At 43.5% G+C, this 23821-nt stretch overlaps 1 protein-coding gene across 1 annotated transcript in view; it reads left to right on the top strand.

The window, feature by feature from the left end:
• The window catches only part of EBPL (EBP like), a 43087-nt gene extending 19634 nt beyond the window's left edge, over positions 1-23453 (top strand). Inside the window, exons 2-4 of the mRNA XM_082675921.1 lie at positions 13726-13795; positions 21481-21619; positions 22903-23453. Coding sequence (XP_082532047.1) covers positions 13726-13795; positions 21481-21619; positions 22903-23143 — 450 coding nt within the window. The 3' untranslated portion in view covers positions 23144-23453. The remainder of the gene's footprint in view (positions 1-13725; positions 13796-21480; positions 21620-22902) is intronic.
• The last annotated feature ends 368 nt before the right edge of the window (positions 23454-23821 follow it).

The following is a 23821-nucleotide window of genomic DNA, read 5'->3' as shown; positions in this document are numbered from 1 at the left end:
CATGAAGGCATAGATCAGAGTGATGCTCCTACAAGCCAAGGAATGCCAGAGTTTGCCATCAAGCCCCTAGAAGGTGTAGAAGGAGGAGCATGGAACAGAGTCTCCCTTGCAGCCCTCGGAAGAAACCAACCCTGCTGACACCTTCATCCTGGACATCCAGGCTCCGGAACTGTGAGACAATAAGTATTTGTGGTTTTAAGCCACCCAGTTTGTGGTACTTTTCGGTGGCAGCCCAACCAAACGAATACACCATGTTTCCTAGTAACTTGAGTTCATTCATAATGTTGATTTGTTCTTGGCCTCTCCTGGCCTCTCCTGACCTCTCCTACATATTAATTTTCAGAGTCTGATTGGATTCATTCCCTGTTTCTGAATCTGTGTTCCAGAGAGTAAGAGTTTCAGGAGCCCAGCTCCTCTGTGTCTGAGTGTGGCATTTTGGATAGGCTTCTTTGAAGGCCAGGCCCCAGCCTATGTGTTGTCTTCCTCCTCGTCCCTCCTGATCCTCTCATCCAATCACCTACAGCCAAAGGAGTGGCGGTCACAGTGTAGAACACGGTCCAGCCCATGGGAACTGGGGGCGGAGTCATGCTGGGCACAGCATGCATCGGGACCCACACATCTAAAGGAGCACCCAGGGACTTCCTGGCGGTCCAGTGGTTAAGACTCTGCACTTGCAATGCAGGGGATGCGGGTTCAATCCCCGATCAAGGAACTAAGATCCCACATGTCCCGTGGCCAAAAGATATTAAGAAAATAAAATAAAATAAAGGAATGCCCAGTACTGTGTGTGGAAGGGGAGAAAGCCGCCATAGTTGAGGCCTTTAGGAGCCAAGTAGGCCAGCCTCCCCCTTGTATAGGGATTTTACTGATAGTCCAGACAGATGTTGGGTCATCCACTCTTTGCTTGAAAACTTTGTCAGTGCCGTCTTTCCAAAATAGAATAGCTCTAGTTACAAGAAAATGTTTCCTTATGTTGAGCTAAAATTAGCCTCCTTGTGACTTCGACTTCTAGGGTCCTACTTGTGCCCTCTTGTGTAACCCAAGGGGAAGTTGAATCCCGGGTCTATGAAACAGCTCCACTGCTTCTCACGACATGTTTTCCTGGTGCTTCTCTGTCCTGTCACTCACCCTCACACACGCCACAGGCTGCCTTTCAAGGGCAGTGCTGGTTACGCAGGGCTGTTACAGAGGAGGTCTGACTATTATTCAAGAAGCCTGGGGCAGAGTGGACAGGTGGGAAGAGTATGGCCTTTGGGGTCCAACGGTGCAGCTGGCCCAGCCATTTCCCACCTGTGAAACCTTGGGCAGCACCCCTTTCCCTGCTGAAAACCCTTTCTGTCATGCGGAGGGGAAGGAAGGACTATATGTGCATTATGGAATATATGTGCATTAAACGTGTGTGAGAAGTACAGGCTGAGGAGTCTGCAGAGCATGTACAGAAAAGTCAAGATTCTCACTACAGTGAGAATAGTAAAAATGTACAACTATTTATTTCATAGTTTGCTAAGACTCGTATTTTGCATTAAACCCTTTAGGCAGCAAAGAAAAATGAAAAGCGAAATGTATGTTTAAAAAAAAAGGAAGAAAGGACTTTTTTTTTTCTGTCTTGGTTTCCTTATTGTGTTAATCCTTTCAGGCTGCTGTAACAAAATACCACAGACTGGGTGGCTTATAAACAACAGAAATTTATTTCTCACAGTTCTGGAGGCTGGAAGTCCGAGATCAGGACACCAGCATGGTCAGCTGAGAACCTGCTTCCTGGTTCGTAGCTGGCACCTGGGTGGATGGGACTAGGGGTCTCTCAGGAGCCTCTTTTATAAGGCATTGATCCCATTCATGATGGTTCCACCCTCAAGGCTTAAGCACCTCCTAATACCATCATCTTTTGGGGGAAAGATTTCAACATGAATTTGGGGGCCATGTCTATAAAGTATGGAAATAATATTTTCTTCAAATGGTTATTATAGGATTAAATAAAGCTTTGTAATTTAGGGCCGTGCTTCTCAAACTTGACTGTGCATAGTAATCACCTGGGGATCATTTTATAATGTAGACTCTGACTCCATAGGTCTGGGATAGGGTCTGGGATCCTGCATTTGTCACAAGCTCCCAGGAGGTGCTCATGCTGTGGTTTGTGGACCACATTTGAATAGCAAGGATGTAGGGCACCGGCACAGTGCCTGGCGTTTAGCAGAGTTCAGTAAATGTTAATTCTTCCTCTGTCCCTTTGGTGACCCCTCCTCGCCATACCCTTTAGTTGGATTAACTTTTAATTTTCATCCCATCCCTATGTAATAATGTGGTAATACACATGTCCAATTAAGATGAGCCTTGGAAGGTTTCAAATCTCTAAGAAGTAACAACTGCCTCAGCAGAGAAGGGTATATTCTTAAAACGGGAGAAATATTCTTTAAGTCCTAAATCAAACACTAAGCTGCTATGTTGTAGGAACAATAGGACTTGTGTGGCTGTATGATTCCTGAAGTACACAAAAGGGCCAGCATGGTCCATTGTTAATGTCAGGCGACAGCCCATCTGCTAGGACAGGTTCCGTCAAATGGAAGTTGTCATCTCATTAAGTGGATGACAGCTGGGCAGCATATATTTATGAAGTCACTAAAGCCTTGTCATTGAGGTACTGTAGGAGGCTGAAGCAGCTGATCCTTCCAGAAACAATGATGTATGCTGTTGCCATGATATGGAAAAATCAAGTCTGATTAGACGGAGGTTTTGTGAGTCAGATCAGAAAATGCTAATAAATTTTGACAGGATTTATGTACTGATTCTATTCTTATTCCACTTTTTTCTCCCACTCTTAATTCATGTTGCACTGTTTTTCTGGTTCTTCATCCAAATGCACCTTAAAAAAAAAAAACTTACAAATATATTTAAGTATAAGTTCAGCCTTTACAAATACAAACACAAATTACAAAACAGAAAATGTATGTTCTCTTTTATTTCTATAAAGCCTTTTTGCTGCTAAATTTTTCTTTAAGGGTGAAATGAGTAAACTGAGCATTCTCTACAAAGTGGTCGTTGAATTATAGATAGTAGAAGCTTGCCCAGCTCAAGCACCCTTTTTTTTTTAATCTGAGCTTTGACTTGTAGCTGTCTTAAAGTCTATAAAATCCTTTGTTAGAATTACATGTCTGGAATACCTTAAGTGAAAAATAGACTGACCTCTGTTACTTAATTTATTTGCCATGATACATTTTAGGTTTTAAGCTGATTTTGTTGGCAACTCAATTAGATAGGTATAGTTCGGTCACAATTTAGAGCATCTAGTATGAACTTTCCTATGTTTTTTAAACCAAAATTCCTGATACACAGAACTTAAAAAATTTTTAAGTCAATAAACATTGTGGAATTTTCCTCATCACCCTCTAGGTTAACAGTAGAAAAACTGATGGCAGGGAGAAAGTATTTTAAGTATTTGTAGCTACATAATAACATATACATGAAAAATTTCTTGAAGGCTACTGTGGAGCTCAACAATGATATCTCATGAGGATGAGATTGGGGGTCAGGAGAGAGACTTTTACCTTTCACTTTATAGGCTTTCGTATTTTTTTTTTAACTTTCAGCATGTATCCCTTTAATAATTTTTACTAGTTAAAATAGTAAATGTACACCACTAGAAGGGATGTCAGAGAGTAAAGAAAAATCTGTTGGAAAGTTAGCATGCCGTGGGTGTTGGGAGCATCGACATTGGGTAGGACAGGTGAGCTGTGACAGGAAAAGGCCCTTATCAGCGTGATTTGCAAAAGCCCACTCTGCACAGCTTCTCTGCAGACTTAACTGGACAACAAGAGAGAATTCTCTCAGCGTGTCACCCAGAGCCAGACACCAGGGCTGGCATTTTGATGGCTGGTCGTTCACCAGAAGGGCATAGGTAATTTGAAAACGGAGTGTGAATAATGAGAGCTTTTTTCCCTTTCTTTTTTTGGTCATGACCATTGGCTCTCCTTACTTTTTATCCCTTTTGTGCAAGTGTCCGTGTGTCCGTGTACGTGTGTCTGTGTGTGTGTAGGACACTGTGGGGCTGGCAGAAGGTGAGCAGGTTTGCCCTGTGGTTTATTGAGGCTGGAGTAATCTGGAGACTCATAGCAGTGACTGTTGAAACACCGGTTTGTTTGATATTAAAGTGCATCCGAAGGGGAAAAGGATAGCAAACGGCTTACTGCTGTGCTGTGCTCGCTCTGCATGCAGTGTGCTGCACCCCTCATCTGGTTTCACCTCAGCTGTGCCAGCCCCGGTTGATCCAGACCCAACACCCAGGCTGCTTGGGGTCTAGAGGGGATCCTGGGAGAGCTGAAGCTCAGGCTGTGGAGTCCCAGGTGCTCCTGACCGTGGTCCGGGGGCCCCACTTGTGTGTTAGAAGCGTGAAGGCCAAGGGCCTCTGGGACCACGGGGTCCTGAGTCAGGAATCCAGAAACGCGAGGGGCAACAGTTCTTTTCTGACAAGGTGCTATATATCTTTTTAAAATTAAGTTTTACTGTGAAAAATTTCAAACATTCACAAATGTAGAGATAATAGTATAATGAATAGGTTTGGCGTTTTCAAATTTTGATGCACTTGCTTTTTCTTCTTCTCCCTCCCTCCCCCTTTTTCTTTTGTTATTGCTCAAGTCCTTTAACGGGAATCCAGACCGCCTATCATTTTGCTCCTACGTCCTGAGTAAGCCTATCTCTGAAAAGTCACGTTGTGCTTCTTAGGGGACAGGTGTCTGCCTCTCAGACGATGGTAGGAATTACTACAATAATAGCACAGGAATTCTTGAAGACATCCTCATGCCCAGCCAGTCATTCAGGGAATCTACCCTGGAGGTCGCCACGAGCTTGCTCTTCCCAGGGCTGATGAGCACCGGCAGGTGTAGGACGCACAGCCCGTTCCCACTGGAGAGGCTGGGGCTTAAACAGGCTCTGACCCCACCATCCTCCATGGGGCCCCTCCCTCCACACCTGACCCTCTCCTGACAGGCACCCACACAGGCCGCTGCTCATCGACCTCACCAGTGAGGTCAGTGGAGCAAGTGCTGCACTCCGGGCTTCCAGTCAGTAAGAGGCACTCTGAAAAGGTGAAGATGGGGATCTAGTCTAACACTGCTCACCACTCTTTCATTCATACATCAAACATCTGTTGAGAGCTTTACTCTGTTCCTTTATGTTGATTAGGGAATTGAAGCTCAGCGAGGTCAAGGTAGCAGGGACTGTAAGAAATAAAATCTACTGTCCCTGTTTTTGCTCAAGCTCACCCAGCTCTCCAGCGCGCAGCACGGGGCTCTCACCCGTACACCGGTTCAAGCCCTACTTCCCAGTTATAGCAACACCCTCCTGACGGCCTTTGCTGCTTGCCAGGCTCCTTTCATCTGATCCTTAAAATCTCCAGGTAGCGGTTGAGCTCAAACATGAATTTTAGTTCCGGTTGGCTAGTTCTTCACCGTACACTATGATTAAAGACTTTTGGAGCTGATAACCTTCCAAGCTTATTCTGCAAGTTAATATAAACTTCGTGTTCCAGAGCCTAGAAATAATTTTAAGGGGGAAGAAAGAGTGCTTTATGGCTCATTTGATATAAAATGTGAATTCATGGGAGGAACTAAGTCTGTTTCCATTCTCTACAGATAATTTTGACCCTTGGCAAATAGCAACTAATGTTTCCAGGGACTTCCATCTCAGGCCTGTTTGCTTAGAACAGATCTGGTTCAGAAGCCCCCAAAGAATCTTTAGGCTCATAAGAGCTGGTCTCATTCTGAAGCTGGACCACTGCCTTGTGGCCCTGATTTGCTCAGTTTTGCATTGAGTCTACTACTGGTGGAGATTCAGCAGCAGATAGTAGTGGGCCTGTGTTTGTCAATTTACGTTTCTCATGGTGAGTTCCTTACAGGATAAGATCAGACCAAGCCTAGAATCACAGAACCTTCCAGAGATGGAACATCAGTTCCCTGGAACCCTGATATTGACACCTTACCCCTTTTCACTTTGTTCTTTTCCTGGCTTTAAATTCAGTGTCCTTCCTGTGGTGCGACATACCAGGACTTGACGGTGTAGGGAAGGGTTAGAAGCCCTTAGAGTTGTTTTGGGGGAAGAATCAGGTAGTTGCTAATGCTAACGTTACATGGCCTATGTCATGAAGGAAAGCCACGTGTGTGTGCCTCTGTTCGGCGCCCTTTTTACATAAAGCACGAGGGCAGGGTTCCTGTGAAGACCCATCGCACCATCCAGGTCTACACTGACCCCCCAGACCTGCCCCAAGTCTGCGGCCATCCTATTTCTCCTTTCACACAAGAGCATTTTCTCCATATAGAGAATGTTTTACCCAAAGACCTTTGAAAACCATGTGTCTGGATCAATTTCATCTCTGTTATAGCTAAGAAAAAACTGCAGACAGAGAAATTAGGAGACCCGGCCAATTCTACATGATTCAAGGATAGCTGTACAAAGTTTGCAGATTCAGCCTAGGATTGTCTGTTAAAGCTCACCATCCATGTATTCCAGGTAAATTACATTAATCAACACCTGGTCCTGCCATTGAGCTTTGCTAGAAGGAGAAATGGACAGAAAAGTAAACCATTATTGTGCAGTCTGGTAAGTGAGTGGTAAAATTGTGTCCAGGTCAAGAGGTAGCACAGTGGAAAGAAGTCACTGGGGTTTTAAAGACTGCAGAGGTGGGCTTCCCTGGTGGCGCAGTAGTTAAGAATCCGCCTGCCAATGCAGGGAACACGGCTTCAAGCCCTGGTCTGGGAAGATTCTACATGCCACAGAGCAGCTAAGCCCGTGCGCCACAACTACTGAGCCTGCGCTCTAGAGCCCACGAGCCACAACTACTGAGCCCACGTACCACAACTACTGAAGCCCACGCACCTAGAGCCCATGCTCCACAACAAGAGAAGCCACCGCAATGAGAAGCCCGTGCACCGCAACAAAGAGCAGCCCCCGCTCGGCGCAACTAGAGAAAAGCCCGCGCACAGCAACAAAGACCCAGTGCAGCCAAAAATAAATGAATGAATGAATGAATTAAAAATAAATAAATAAAGACTGCAGAGGAGTTTATCAGGTGACAAGAGAGTAAAGGCACTCAAGATTCGCTGCAGACCCCTTGCTCCCCATGATGGACTGGCAGATCTTGCCCTTTGATAGTGGCCCCTACTCTGCTCTGCCAAATGCTTTGACTTTAGCAGAATAATCGGTTACTCATGCCCATGGGGCAGTCTAGCCCATCAAGTTCAAGTACCAAGTGGTGATCTCTCCACTGAAAAATATTTATATTCTTAACAACAAATAAACAGTTAAAAAATGGGCAAAATATTTGAACAGACATTTCTCCAAAGAAGATAATACAAATGGCCAATAAGCCATAAGATCAGTAGTCATTAGGGAAATGCAAATCAAAACCACAATGAGATACCACTTTACACCCATTAGGATGTCTATTGTGAAAAACAGCAACAGCAAAGGATAATAACGAGTGTTGGCAAGGATGTGGAGAAATTTGCAACTCTGGTGTACTGCTGTTGGGAATACAAAACGGTACAGCCACTGTGGAAGATAGCATGAGGGTTCCTCAAAAAGTAAAACAGGAACTTCCCTGACAGTCCAGTGGTTAAGACTCCACGCTTCCGATGCAGGGGGCACGGGTTCGATCCCTGGTCGGGGAAATAAGATCCCAAATGCCGCGTGGCCAAAAAACAAATAAAATACATAAAAAATTTTAAAAAAAATTTTAAATATAATCCAGCAATTCCACTTCTACCTAAATACCCAAAGGAACTGAAACTAGGGACTCAAACGGATACTTGCACATCAGTATTCATAGCAGCTTATTCATGGTAGCCGAAAGGTAGAAACAACCTACCTAGATGTTCATCAGCCGATGAATAGATAAACAAAGTGTGGTGTATACATACAATAGAATATTATTCAGTCTGAAAAAGACATGAAGTTGTGACACATACTACCACATGGATGTACCTCGAGGATATTATCCTAAGTCAAATGTCAGACACAAAAGATAAATGAGGTACCTAGAGTAGTCAGAGTCCTAGAGGCAGAGATAGAATGGTGGCCACCGGCGGCTGGGGGGAAGACGGAGTGGGAAGTTATTGTTTAATGGGGACAGAGTTTCAGTTTGGGAAGATGAAAAAGTTCTGGAGATGGATGACGGTGACGGTTGCACAACAGTGTGAATGTACTTAATATCACTGAATTGAATACTTAAAACTTAAAATGGGTAAAGTGGTAAATTTTATGTTATGTATATTTTACCGTGATTTTTAAAATCCATAATATTTACATACTTTTTGGGGGTGGGTGGAAAGCCAGGCATGTGTACTCTAGGTGGAAGAGCAGCTTGTACACAGGCCTAGAGGCCCGCTTCCTCCTGGAAGTCTTCCCTTACTGTCCCAGCCACTGCTCCCTCCTCTTCCTCCAATCATTATTGAGCAGAATGTCAGTGTAACACAACTAGATAACAAGCTGTCTGAGGCCAGGGCCCAGCTTACTCTAAAAAAAAAAAGTCCTGACGATTTTGTTTAATGTTATTAATTAGTAATGTTGCTCTTTCTTCCATGTCTCTCTTTCTACCTGTCTGGGTTTTTTAATAATTTTTTTTAGAAATAATTGACTTTATGGTCAATTTAGAGATTGATGTACCGTTGTTAAAAAATAACAGAGATCCCTTGTGCACTTTGTCCAGTTTCCTCCAATGGTAATGTTTTTCAAAACTATAGTATAATATCACAGCCAGGACACTGACATTGACAATCCACTGACCTTAATCAGATTTCCTTAGTTGTGCTTGCACTTATGTGTGTGTGTGTGTGTGTGTTAAGTTCTACACCATTGTACCAGGTAGGCTGGTGTATTCAACCACAGCAGTCAGATACCGAACAGTTCCAACACCATGAAGATCCCTAGTGTTTTTCTTTTGTAACTACCTGCACTTCCCCTCCCTCCACCCCTTAACCCTGGAAACCACTAATATGTCCTCCGTTTCTAAAATTTATCATTCCAAAAAGTGTTATATAAATGGAATTATAGAGTATGTAACCTTTCGGGGTTGACTTTTTCACTCAGCATGATTCCCTGGAGATCCATCCAAGGTACTGAGTGTGTCAGTAGCTGGTTCTTTCTTATTGCTGGGGAGTAGTCCAAAGTATAAATGTACCGTGGTCTATTTAACCATATACCTTTTGAAGTACATTTGGTTTTTAGCTATTACCAAAAAAGCTGCTGTCAACATTTGTGTACATGTTTTTGTGTGAACATAAGTTTTTATTTTTCTGGGATAAATGCCCGAGTGCAATTGCTAGATCATATGGTAATTGCATGTTAGTTTTAAGAACCTGCCAAACTCAGGTTTTCCAGGGAGGCTGTTCCGTTTTCATCCCACCAGAAATGTATGAGTGATCCATTTTCTCCACATCCCCATCAGCATTTGGTACTGCCACTATTTTTTATTTTAGACATTCTGACAGATAGATAGTAATATCTCATTGTGGCTTATTTATTTACTTTTGGCTGTTTTGGGTCTGTGTTGCTGTGTGCGGGCTTTTTCTAGTTGCGGCGAGTGGGGGCTACTCTTCGTTGTGGTTGCTTCTCTTGTCGTGGAGCACGGGCTCTAGGCATGTGGGCTTCAGTAGTTGTGGCATGTGGGCTCTGTAGATGTGGCTTGCGGGCTGTAGAGCGCAGCTCAGTACTTGTGGCGCATAGGCTTAGTTGTTCCGCGGCATGTGGGATCTTCCCAGACCAGGGCTCGAACCCATGTCCCCTGCATTGGCAGGCAGATTCTTAACCACTGCGCCACCAGGGAAGTACTCTCATTGTGGTTTTAATTGGCATTTCCCTGATGGCTAGCAATGTTGAACACCTTTTCATATGTTTATTTGTTACCTGTATATTCTCTTTGGTGAAATGTCTCTTCGTTTCTTTTGCCCATTTTCTAATTAAATTGGGTTTGTGTTTTGTTTTTTCTTTTAACTCATTCCCTCCACCCTTCCTTTTATTTCTTATTCTTTTAGTAAGCATTTATTAGCATGTCCCATCTATCAGGCATCTGGAATACAGAGACAAAGGCAAAGACTTACCCTAAAGAACTGATGGTTTTGAGGAGGAGACAAATAAGTAGGATTCTGTTCAGGAAAGACATCTACCTCCTATCAAGAGAATTAGTGAAGGCTTGTTTCCTGGAGGAGGTAACATCTGATCAGCATTTGGAGGGTGGATATGTTCATTATACTTTATATGCTATACTGCCTTTACACTTAGAGTAGTAATACAGTAAGAAATATATAGTGCCTTCTAAAAGCCCCACAGGGCACCTTTCTTTCTAAGTAATTCATTACATGGACTTGTCATTAAATCAAGGTTAGCAGACACAAAATATCACCCTGGGTTCTTGAGGATTCTAAGACAGAGAAGACAACATCCCAGGCCCCCAAGATGTATGATCTAATGGGCACTGGAGATCCACCACCAGCAGACAGTTGATTACAGAAACACAAATTTAGTAACAAGGGAGAGGGAGAAATTAATTTGTACCAGGAAGTTTGGGAAGGTTTCTTGGAAAAAGGAGGGTTTGAGCTGGGATTTGAAAAAGGAGTAGAACTCCAACAGGTAGATATAAAAGGGAACAAATTTGGTATACACTCCTGGGTCCCTGCATGTTATAGATTCCAGGTTTCCATGCTGCTCTTACCCAGGGAATTGCTTCTGAGGAAAGATTCTAGACTGGACGTCTGTGTCCATGTTTGCTGATGGCCCCAGTTGAAGAGGCTGCTAGTGGAAGTCACATCTAGTTTTAGGGTGAGATCAACAATCTAATTTTGGGAAGTCCTTCATCTCACAGATAGATGTACTGAGGCCTAGAGAGGATCAAATTCAGCTCAGTCTTGTGGCCCCTACTGGCTGGTCAGTGGATGTGTTTTGTCTAGAAAGTTCCCAGGTCATGCCAGGGAAGTGGTGTGGATTTCCTATGGCTCTGCTAAAAATAAAAAGATCATGGGCTTCCCTGGTGGCGCAGTGGTTGAGAGTCCGCCTGCTGATGCAGGGGACGCGGGTTCGTGCCCCGGTCCGGGAGGGTCCCACATGCCGCGGAGCGGCTGGGCCCGTGAGCCATGGCCGCTGAGCCTCTGTGTCCAGAGCCTGTGCTCCGCAACGAGAGAGGCCACAGCAGTGAGAGGCCGGCGTACTGCAAAAAAAAAAAATAAAAGATCAATTGGTGAAAATAAGGAGTTGCAGAGTGGATGGGGAGTACTTCTTGTTTAAAAACATTGTTTATCTCACATGTAATTTTTTAAAATCTCCTTTAAGGAATATAATTTTTACATATGCTCTGTAATAAACCACACTTACCAATTAAGTAACTTTCAGAATGTCAAGAAAAGAGAAAATAAACCAGTTTCAAAGCCTCTGTTCAGCAAAGATTGGAATGGATAAAAAGCTGGAAGATGTATTAATGAGATGGGGAGAAAGTCAGGTTTCTTCTCTCAATTAGAGAAGAAGAAAGGCAATTACAAACTGTAGCATAAACAAAAATATCTTATAACAAAGTCATGGCCCAGATATGAAGCAAACTAAACTGTAGCATGAAACAAATAAAATAAAATGTAGCCTGATTTTGAGAAATGTATGAGTGTAAGAAAAAATATTCCATTTGCCACATTCTTCTTAAGTGACAAAAATACGGGGTTTGTAGAGGAAGAAGTTGTGGCCCATTGCAGTGAACACTATTTACATAATCACCATGTTGTAAATGCTGTTGATTGAATGGAAATGCAGTCAATTTCAACAACATACAAGCAAAGTGGACAGAGGTTGAGAGTTGGAAATGGGGAGGAGAGGGAGAGAGGATGGTGGGTGTTCTCATGCTTGTCTGATATCGTAAGAAGTCCAAATACTGCACAACATTGATGAGTGGGTAAGCTGAGGCTTTAAGTTTTACTTTTTTTTTGTTTTTTGGCCACACCAAGCGCCTTGCAGGATCTTAGTTCCCTGACCAGGGACTGAACCCACATCCTCGGCAGTGAAAGCAAGGAGTCCTAAGCACTGGACCGCCAGGGAATTCCCCAAAGTTTACTACATAAGTTACACATTTGGATAACTAATAGAAGAATTAAAGAGAATTCATATAGGGACTTCCCTGGTGGTCCAGTGGGTAAGACTCCAAGCTCCCAATGCAGGGGGCCCGGGTTCAGTCCCTGGTCAGGGAACTAGATCCCTCATGCCACAACTAAGAGTTCGCATGCCACAACTAAAGATCCTGCATGCCACAACTAAGACCCGGCACAGCCAAAATAAATAAATAAATAATATTTTTTAAAAAAAAAAGAGAATTCATATAGCTATTAAAGGGATTCAGAATACACTACTCCAAAATATACCCCTTTGGCATATTGATTATTTTGAACTGAAGGCAATTGAGAAACTGTAGATGCAGGAAGGCCTCTCTGACCTCCCTCTTTCTACCTAAAATCAGGTCTTTGAACTTCCCATGAGAAAGGTGCCCTCCCTTTACCAGGAAGAAAAGAACATTCTTATCACTGGGGACTGGGTGTCAGTGCTGAAGTGGTCCTGTACAAATAAACCTACCAAAATAACCCTTGTCTTCCATTACTTTCTCCCCACGTATCTCCTAGTCACTTTCTCACAATTTACTGTCCTCAGCTCAAGCCCCTTGGTCTTGTCACATCCCTGCAGTTTATTGTTCTTTGTGTAAAAAGACATATAAGTTTTGGGGCCTAACAGCTTATTCAGGTCTTCATTTTCCCTTCAAAGACTCCCATGTACATGTAAAAATATTAAATATGATATGTATGCTTTTCTTTTTAATCTGTTTATGTCGGTTAATTCTTAGGCCAGCTACAGAACCTAAGAGGGTAGAAGGAAGTTTTTCCTCCCCTAGTATCAAAAATTGGAAGAAGGGAAGGGGAAGGGGAACAGCATAAATTATACTGTAATTTTTCAGGATGATTTTCAGTTGATAATGTCTAAAGAAATAGTAATATAAGTATATTACATGTTATGAAAATGGTTGCCAGAACTACAGACAGAAGTGGTTAAATGTGGTTGCCTCTGGGAAGTTGTACCAGAAGTGACCTCGGGGATTAGGCGGAGACACAATTTTGATGTCACATAAGTGATTGTTTTGGTAAAAAGAAATGAGAAGGGTTGTATTGACCAGGAACAAAATTTGTTCAAAGTATAATTGCAGCTATTTCATTACCTTAAATTTTCAATATAGCCTGTAAGCATTTCTAATTTTCCTAAATTTGCCCTTGTGCAGGAAAAAGAACTAGTTCGGCTCTGATACAGATATTTGAATGCCACTTTTGTTAAGAGAGATCTTGGATTTTTTTGAGGTGAGACAAAATGAAGTACTGTGAGGTACTTCTCAACGGTGTAAAATCCCTGGATTAACCCAGAGTCTAGCTTATTTAATATACCATTTAAGCTCTTTTCTTGTGCAAAATCTTCAACTTATATTTTCCCCATCAGGGCACACCTCTGATTTTATAATGCCAATCATTGAAAACTGACATTTATTACATATAAACATTCCCTTTGGACATATCCATTTCCAAGTTCAGGGAGCCAGGCTCTAGGAACCCACGCACGCACCCTGGGACTGTGTGGTGTGGGGCGGGGCAGGGGACGCTGGCCACACTGTGGTACCATCCTGTGGTTGTGATGCTAAATTAGAGCATGTTTTCGTTTTCTTCTCTCTAGGAAGGCCCTTTTGTCTACTTGTCTTTGGTAGGAAACATCACAGATTCTGATGCCTTGATCGCTTCATTGTGTAAGTAATTTAAAACGTTTGCATTTGCCATGTTTGAGGGATTAATTGCAAGTATGGCTGTCAATTAAATGAGTACCTGTACCCATGCTGTATGATTCTATTTACATGAAATGTCCAGGTTAGGCAAATCTATAGAGAAAAATTATAGATTAGTGGTTGCCTGGGTGTGTGGGGAGGGGACGGGATCATAAGCCAGAAATGGGGAGTGACTGATAATGGGTACAAGTTTTTTTTTTGAGGTAGAAACATTATAAAATTACATGATTTGTGGTGATTCAAATCTGAGAATATACTAAAACTTGTTGAATTATACACTTTAAACAGATTTAAAAACACAGGTCTGGCATGTGAATTATATCTCAATAAAGCTATAATTTCAAATTTTTGTTTTTATTTATTTATTTAATTTATTTATTTTTGGCTGCACTGGGTCTTCGTTGCTGTGCATGGGCTTTCTCTAGTTGTGGCAAGCAGGTGCCATTCTTCATTGCAGTGCGCCGGCTTCTAATGGCAGTGGCTTCTCTTGTCGCGGAGCACGGACTCTAGGTGTGCTGGTTTCAGTAGTTGTGGCTCGCGGACTTAGTAGTTGTGGCTCACAGGCTCTAAAGCACAGGCTCAGTAGTTGTGGTGCACAGGCTTAGTTGCTCCGCGGCATGTGAGATATTCCCCGACCAGGGCTCGAACCCGTGTCCCCCTGCATTGGCAGGCGGATTCTTAACCACTGCACCACCAGGGAAGCCCTATAATTTCAAATGTTTATAGTGAGTGCAGATTGAGGAGTTTGCAGTATTTAAACTGGGTGTTTTCCATATTTTTATTATTAACTTTCATATATATACATATATATGTACACATATATATGTATATACATATGGTCTTGTAGATAATTTCCAGAAATCTTCCTGCTCTGCAGAGATATTAACTAGTTTTCCCTATCTTCGTCATGTTGCTGTAAATCAATCAACATTCAGTCAGTCAGTATCAACCACCTCCAATGTGCTGTGTCAGTACTGACAAATAAATGAGCTGTGCAGCAACTGGATTCTTTGCCACTATTATAGAGCTGCCTTGTGCAGGATAACTTCTTTCAGATTTTGCATCTGAAAATCTGCATTGTTTATCTCATTTCTCCCACAATTCTGAAATCGTGTCCTCCAGCCAGGATCCGGACTCCTGTTCACCACTAGTGTTGTAAAACTCTTCTAGAGAATTGAGTCAGCCACAATTAGTGCTTCCCAAAGCAAAACACATGTTATCTTTGATGTCTGTCAGGTCCTAGCCATGGTAGCTCAGGGCGCCTGAGTCCCACATCTTTTTTTTTTTTTTTTTTTTTCGGTACACGGGCCTCTCACTGCTGTGGCCTCTCCCGTTGCGGAGCACAGGCTCCGGACGCACAGGCTCAGCGGCCATGGCTCACCGGCCCAGCCGCTTCGCGGCATGTGGGATCTTCCCGGACCAGGGCACGAACCCGCGTCCCCTGCATCGGCAGGCAGACTCTCAACCACTGCGCCACCAGGGAAGCCCTGAGTCCCACATCTTGAGGCCACCCGCTCAGTTCCACGGGCTAAGGAATATGCAGCTGTGCAGCTTTCTGGCGAGTCTGCCAGATTAAACTGTGCTTGAGAATTGCTAGGGAAGTCTGGGGTTGAGAATTCCAGCTCAAGTCACTGTCCTCCTACCCCGGCTGCCCTGCTCAGCCTCAGAGAAAGCAAACAGCCCAGATTTGGCTCAGTCCCATGAAATGCAAATATCTAATTCGATCTTTATCAGTCATCTTCAGTCTACATTTTCACCTTCAAAAAATGAAAACTCGGGCTTCCCTGGTGGCGCAGTGGTTAAGAATCCTCCTGCCAATGCAGGGGACACGGGTTCGAGCCCTGGTCCGGGAGGATCCCACATGCCTCGGAGCAACTAAGCCCGTGCGCCACAACTACTCAGCCTGCACTCTAGAGCTCACGAGCCACAACTACTGAGCCCATGTGCCACAACTACTGAAGCCCGCACACCGAGAGCCCGTGCTCCACAACAAGGGAAGCCACCTTAATGAGACGAAGAGTAGCTCCCACTCGCTGCAACTAAAAAGAAAGCCTGCGTGCAGCAACGAAGACCCAACGCAGCCAAAAATTAATTAATTAATTATTTTTTTTAAAAAAAGTGAAAATTCATTTAATGGAGATACCCTTTATTAGTGTGAAAGTGAAAATCTAGTAGATAATGTCAAGTAGTGCTTCTTGGACTTTAAAGTACACAGATTGCTTGGGGTTCTTGTTAAAATGCAGATTTTTATTCAGAGGGTCTGGGGTAGGGCCTCCCATATATTGATCTGTGGACTGTCCTTTGATTCAGCAGGTTGTAGAACTTGTTAAAGATGGTAAGGAAGACTTTATTCAAGAGGGACTATGGCAATGGGAGAGAGATTGGGCTCAACTCTAAATACAAGGACAGGTGGAGATTCATAGGCAAGGAGCAGGGTTGGGGTCAGTGGATGGAAAATTACTGAGAAGAAACATCAAGGCTGTGGGACTCTTGATAGACTGACTCAACAGGATCCTTGCTGAAGGCAGGCCAGGGTATTAAGATACAGAGGGTGGGAGATGAGGAATTTGATCAGATATCAAGATTATCTACACTCCCATGTTCGTAGCAGCAGTATCTACAATAGCCAAGACATGGAAACAGCCTAAGTGTCCATTGACAGAGGAGTGGATAAATAAGTTGTGGTGTATATATACAGTGGAATATTATTCAGCCATAAAAAGAAGGAAATCCTGCCATTTGTGACAGCATGGATGGGCCTTGCAGACATTATGCTAAGTGAAATAAGCTAGACAGAAAAAAACAAAAACTGTAATATCTCATATGTGGAATCTAAAAAACAAACAACCCAAACTCATAGAAAAAGAGATCAGATTTGTGGTTACCAGAGGCAAGGACTGTGGAGTGGGGGAATTGGATGAAGATGTTCAAAAGGTACAAAATTCTGGACTTCCCTGCTGGTACAGTGGTTAAGAATCCACCTGCCAGTGCAGGGGACACAGGTTCGAGCCCTGGTCTGAGAAGATCCCACATGCTGCGGAGCAACTAAGCCCGCGAGCCACAACTAGTGAGGCCCGCGTGCCACAACTAGTGAGGCCCGTGTGCCTAGAGCCTGTGCTCCACAACAAGAGAAGCCACCGCAATGAGAAGCCCATGTACCACAACGGAGAGTAGCCCCCACTCGCCGCAACTAGAGAAAGCCTGCACACAGCAACGAAGACCCAACGCAGCCAAAAATAAATAGAAAAATAAATAAATTTATTTTTTAAAAAAAGGTACAAACTTCTAGTTCTATGATAAATAAGTACTAGGGATGTAATGTACCACATAATTAACACTACTGTATGGCATATTTGAAAGTTGTTAAGAGAATAAATCCTAAGAGTTCTCACCACAAGGAAAAAAACATTTTTTCTTTTTCTTTTTTTTTGTATCTATATGACATGATGGATGTCATTAAACTTATTGTGGTAATCATTTCACAATATATGTAAGTCAATTCATTATGCCATATACCTTAAACTTACACAGTGCTGTATGTCAGTAATATCTCAATAAAACTGGGGATTGGGGGTAGTGATCAGAGACCAAGAGTGAAGGATTTTCACTAAACTTACGCAGCAGGATTCTTGTTGAAACTGGACTAAGTGGGCCAAGCACAGAGCCCAAGGTCGAGACCTTTTGGAGAAGAGGGCTTGGAGGAGGCTGCCTTGTGTTTGGTCAAGAAGAGTTGTGCCCCTAATCTCCACTCTGTGGCAAAGGGCACAGCCGTGGCTTGGCTACTGGAAACCTCCAGCCCTTCGTGTGCATCTTTCCCTCTAAACCTCTTCCTGAGCCTGGCAGTCAGTCACAAAATAAAGGATGGGGATCACATCATCAGGTTTATTAATGCTCTATTTGCCCTTTCGCTGTTGTAGGTGTTTAACCTGCAAAGAGTTGGTCAAGGTTAAGCAGTAGATGAGGAGATGCCAGAGGCTTGATCCACTGGGGCCAGCAGATAGCAGGGCCTGCTTCCAGTGCCTGTCCCCACCCCCCTCACCCCACTTTCACTTACACACACACACACACACACACACACACACGCTGTCTCCTTCAGCTTTGCTGAATTTCCTGCAGTTTCAGACACACCTAGCGCTCTCAGCCCCAGGCCTTTGCTCAAACTCCTCCCCGAGATACCCTCTCCCTCCCCCAGTTCAAGGCTCGCCTCTTGTGATGTAAGCCCTGAAATTTTTTTTTTCGTGCAAATGTGCTTTATTTCTGTAATTTAGAAGAGACCTTTTGGTTTAGGGGATGGGAGCTGTGTTTCAGTTCATACATATCGTCACACACTTCCCCAAGGGGGAGCAATTGACAGGCCACACGGGGGTCCTGTTATATGACACCCTCATCCAACTGGCCCTTGAGACTGGACCAGGTGCCCTTCAGGACAGAAATCAGGATGGGCTGCCCGCTGATCTTGCCTGCTGGTCATCCTCACCTTCATCCCAATCCAAAGCCTTGATTTCTGACACTGTGGAAGGTACGGGACTAAGAGAAAGGCCTGAGATTAAGATCCCAGATTATGTGTGCCTTGACGTCTGGTAAAATCCAGAGGGCCTCAGATGTCGTAAGTGCCAGGCCCCTCTGCACCCTGCTTCCTCATATAAGGTCCCTAGACAAGCAGCCCTCCTGGTCTCCGGAACCAGCACGGTGCCTGCATACCCCTGAGGAGCCGGCTTCAGTTCCCTGCCAGCCCTCAGAATTACTCAGACAATCCTATCACATCCTGCCGCGGGGACCAGGGGTCACCCGCCCTGGTGTTACTGCAGAGGTGTTACCTCCCGCAGTCCCTCCTCGTTCACTGCAGTTCCTCGGGCAGCCCCACGCGGCACAGTGTGCTTCTCCCCGAGCCTGCGAGTGTTCTGTGACTAAGGAACGGCCGTCAACCTCATCTGCCCAGTGTCATCTGTTGTGTGTTAAGCCACCGCATGAGCCCAGGGCGGGAACCCTTCCCTCGCATGTAGGGTGAAGAGGAAGCGATCAGAACACCTCATCTCCTAGCTTGTGCAGTGCCTTTTCTCCATGTCCCTATTCTCTGTCCCCGTCACTTATTACATGGTTTGAGCTCGCTACAGTATGAACCACCAGCAGCAGACTTTGTGTCCTGGTCGCTGCTGCATTCTTGAGACCTAGCATAGAGGCGTCTATACACTACAAAAAAATTGTTGAATTAAAGAATGAATGAAGGGGACTTCCCTGGAGGTCCAGTGGTTAGACCCTGTACTTCTAATGCAGGGGGCATGGGTTCGATCCCTGGTCAGGAAACTAAGATCTCACATGCCACGTGGCCAAAAAATAAATAAATCAAAATTTTTTTAAAAAAAGAATGAATGAATGGGGTTATTTTTGTGAATGTCTAAACACCCACTAATCTCTTAGCTCCTAAAGCATTGACCTTTTACTTGTGATATTTTCTTAGATTTTGGCTACACTAGATAGTATATTTCACCTATTGTATCTATGTGGTTTTTTTTATTAATTTAATTTATTTTATTTATTTATTTTTGACTGCATTGGGTCTTTGTTGCTGCGCCCGGGCTTTCTCTGGTTGCAGCAAGTGGGGGCTACTCTTTGCTGCGGTGCGTGGGCTTCTCATTGCAGTGGCTTCTCTTGTTGCGGAGCATGGACTCTAGGCACGTGGACTTCAGTAGTTGTGGCGTGCAGGCTCAGTAGTTGTGGCTTGCAGGGTCTAGAGCGCAGGCTCAGTAGTTGTGGCACACGGGCTTAGTTGCTCCACAGCATGTGGGATCTTCCCAGACCAGGACTCGAGCCTGTGTCCCCTGCATTGGCAGACAGATTCTTAACCACTGAGCCACGAGGGAAGCCCTGTATCTATGTTTAAATTTATAGGGAAAACTTTTACTTTCACTATGATGTTTTCCAGTTAGGTCATGGCAGGCAGTCGGCTAAGGACAGGCTGGACGGCTTTGCCTTGTCTGCCAGTTGCGTCTGGCCTTTCACAGAATCTCCGCTCAGCGTGTGTCTGTGTGTTATCTTATTAAATAGCTAATAGTGTTTACTGGCGTGTCCTTTCTCTGGGGACAGCCTTTCATGGGAACCCTTTGTCCCTGGCCCTGGAGGGATCCTAACTCTAACCATTAAGAGACTATTGCTTCTTTTTATGGCTGAGTAATATTCCATTGTATATATGTGCCACATCATCTTTATCCGTTCATCCGATGATGGACACTTAAGTTGGAGGGGGAAGGGTAAGCTGTGACAAGGCGAGAGAGTGGCATGGACGTATATACACTACCAAACCTAAAATAGATAGCTGGTGGGAAGCAGCTGCATAGCACAGGGAGATCAGCTCAGTGCTTTGTGACCACCTAGCGGGTGGGATAGGGAGGGTGGGAGGGAGGGAGATGCAAGAGGGAAGAGATATGGGAACATATGTATATGTTTGTTATAAGCATATGTATATGTTTGTTATAAGCATATGTATATGTATATGTTTGTTATAAGCATATGTATATGTTTGTTATAAGCATATGTATATGTTTGTTATAAGCTTTGTTATAAAGCAGAAACTAACACACCATTGTAAAGCAATTATACTCCAATAAAGATGTAAAAAAAAAGAGACTATTGCTTTGTGCTGCTCAGACCAATCAGATCACGCAGCTAATTTTTGACCATTCATACCTTTTCTAAGTAATGTGAGAACAGTAGTTAAAGGGAGAGAAGAGGGTTTTTGGGTTTTTTTTCTTCTGGTTATTTGAGATCTTAGGACCAGCACGTATTACTTTGTTAAAGTAAAAAGGAAAGAGAGACAGAGGTGGGGGGGGGAGGTGGGGAGGAAGGAAAGAAAGAAAGAAAGAAGGAAGGAAAGAAGAGAGAAGGAGGGAGGGAGGGAGGGGAATATGACTTCACCTAGTGCATGGCCCTTGGTCCTTCACTAAAAAGACTATCTGACCTCATGGTACTTCCTAGAAGTAAGCATCCTGATAACGGGGCCTGGAAAGATTTCTTAGGGCACACCTGCTCCCTGGTCAGCACAATTTCGTGGTAGCTGTGTTAGTGAATTCTGTCCCTGTAGCAGACCGAAATGCTCCTTTGTCCATTTAGGATTCATTCTGTAGTCCAGGCTGTGTTACTCTCCTCCCCTCCCCTCCCTGCTGCCTCCCCAGCACTCAATTCCTCTTCAATCCCTAATAAACATGTGTCTTTTTATAAACATTTCCTTAATAATAATTTTCCCACATCTAACTAATACAGACTTCATGTTGAAATTTTGACGTAAGGAATTATAATGCATTTACCAAGATAACTATTAAAGATTATCTTTGCAAAGTCTGACTGTGTCAAACTGATGTAGAATTCTGCTGCTTACGATGAAAAGGGAGAGGGTGAAGAGGGCACGCGTGTGAAAGCACTTTGGAAAATGCAAATCATTTTACAAATATAACATGATATTGTTGTTATTACTTGTGTCCGGTGGCAAATGCGTTTTCGTCATAGGGCCTCTCTTGCCTTCCACTAAGGCATAATGAAGACTACAGAGAGAGTGGTAGTTACTCTTTTATCTCCTCCTAACGGGGAAAAAAAGGTCATTTCCTCTGTCATAAAAATGATTGCCAGATGAGTAACAAAATGTATTTTGTTTTCAGGGAAAGAATATGGCAAAGCTGACGCAAGATGGCTTTATTTGGATCCAACCATTGTGTCTTTGGAAATTCTGACTGTCGTCCTGGGAGGGTTTCTGGCATTGGTTCTCATTTATGCCATCGTCAAAGGGAAACATTATCGGTAAGTGCTCTTCTCCTGTCCTACGGAAAAGAGGAGGAACATTAGCTGTCCCAACGCCAGTGTGACATTTGGAGGGGATAATGACCAGAGTTCTTTGTTAGACAAAAAGTAGACTAGAAACAAAAATTGTTAGATATTAGTTAAGGATCATGGTGCCACCAGGATAATCTCAGACCATTCAAAATTAAAAAAATATGAGAAATATGATTGTATTGACAACCTAGGTGCTGTATAGACAAGCACAGTGGTGACAGCATTGGATGATTTGCCACCAGTATTTTGGAGAATCAAAAGGTAATATTTGCATCCTTTCCCTCCAACTCATTCTAGAAAACTCCCATTCCGCTTGACACAAAGAAAAATCTCTCATGTAACTCTGAGGTAGACATGCAAGATAAATAAGAAATCTTTCCAGAAGCAGGCTATGGAGGGTATGAGGAAAGCAGAAGAGTGAGGAGACGAAACAGAAAGATGGTAGATTAACCATCCATCAATCAGACCCTGGAACTTTGAACTCCGCTTCCTCCCTCCCTTTCCTTCCTCTCCATCTTAGGGACGGGGTGACCTGGGACAAACAGATTGCTATCCTGGGGACAATTCCCTAAAACAGTGTCAAGTAGGCACAACGGCATTCCATTTTCCACCATCTTGGATCAACGAAGAAGTCTTATGTAAAGCTTCATCATAAAATTTCAGATTTGAAAGAGACCTCAAAGGTCATTTAATCCAATTTCCCCCACCCAGTTTTACATAGAGCGTTGGCAGGAAGAATTAAGTTTCTCCTGGGTGCCTTCCATGTCTTTGACTCCATGATCGTGGTTGTAGATTTACTACATGCACCCATTTGTTTATTATTTCAAACATTTAACACATATGCATTGTTGAATATGTGCCGGGCACAGTGCTTTATCTACGTATCTCATTTAATCTCCACAATATTATTCGAGGAAGGGACTATTATTCTCCCTTTTACAACAGGTGAAATTGCGGCTCCTAGAGAGATTCACATCCAGGTCTCTCTTTACCGGGTCAGTTGTGACCTCACCAAATCTTCCGAAGAATAGGACAGGATACCCAAGAGACCTTCTTTAACTCTGAGGATAATCTTCTAGGAAAGGCACTATTGCTTCTCCAAGGAAAGCATGGGTCTTCATTAATTATCAATTTGCCCCATCAAAGGAGCTCTACGTAAAACCTGAGGTCCAACTTCAGGGAGGTTTTCTGCCGTGGAAGACTGTTGATGCTGCTGACAGTTTCATCCCTTGTCTCTTTCTCTCTAACAGGCATTTCATACAGATCACCCTGTGTGTGTGTGAACTGTATGGCGGGTGGATGACCTTCTGCCCAGACTGGCTTATGGGAAGCCCCAACCTCAACACCAACAATTGGCTCTACTTTTGGGTCTACCTGGTATTTTTCAATGGTGTTTGGGTTCTGATCCCAGGACTGTTACTGTGGCAGTCATGGGTAGAACTCAAGAACATGCATCACAGAGGATTCAATTCAGGCAAAAAGTTTCAGTGAATTTTCAAAATCATAAACACCGTCAGCATGCTTTATGAGCCAGAATGAATCAAACCTGTTTGTTGGGCCAGAATGTAATACATTCCAGTGTATACTTTTCTTTTATATTGTCATTCTTGAACAAGCTAATTGCTTTCAGTTGAATCAATTTCAAATGGACTGTAAGGTTGACAAGTTTTGTCTGTTGTTTTTTCCAGTTAAATGGCAATACAGGGAACAGAGAATAAATTTTAACTTGTAATAATAACACATGTAATGATATACTTTTATGGCTAGCATTAATTGTTCTACGTTAATAAAACCAATTATCATGAAATGCTGTAGAGCATGTTATATTAATTTTTTATTTCAAAGAACATGTTGTTGCCTCAACCTTTGATCTTCCCTCCAGTCTTCTGGTTACCAAAGTGAAACCAGGAATGAAATGAGTGCTTCTGTTTTGCACTTTATCAAATTTGTGAAGCCAACAAAAATGATAGTGGAAGGAATTTGTGAGTGGGGTAACTCCTCATGGGTGAACATTGGGGTTTCACACAGATGATTGATTTATATCTGTCCTTTTTTAAGGAGGAAGATTTAAGATACCTTACAAAAATACGATAAAAAGTAAATCAGGGGGGCTTCCCTGATGGCACAGTGGTTGAGAGTCTACCTGGCGATGCAGGGGACGCGGGTTCG

The sequence above is a fragment of the Grampus griseus genome, assembly GCF_964374135.1.
Source record: "Grampus griseus genome assembly, chromosome: 18".
NCBI lineage: Eukaryota > Metazoa > Chordata > Mammalia > Artiodactyla > Delphinidae > Grampus > Grampus griseus.
The sequence above is the reverse complement of the archived record's forward strand: the minus strand, read 5'-3'. Positions and strand labels throughout refer to the sequence as shown.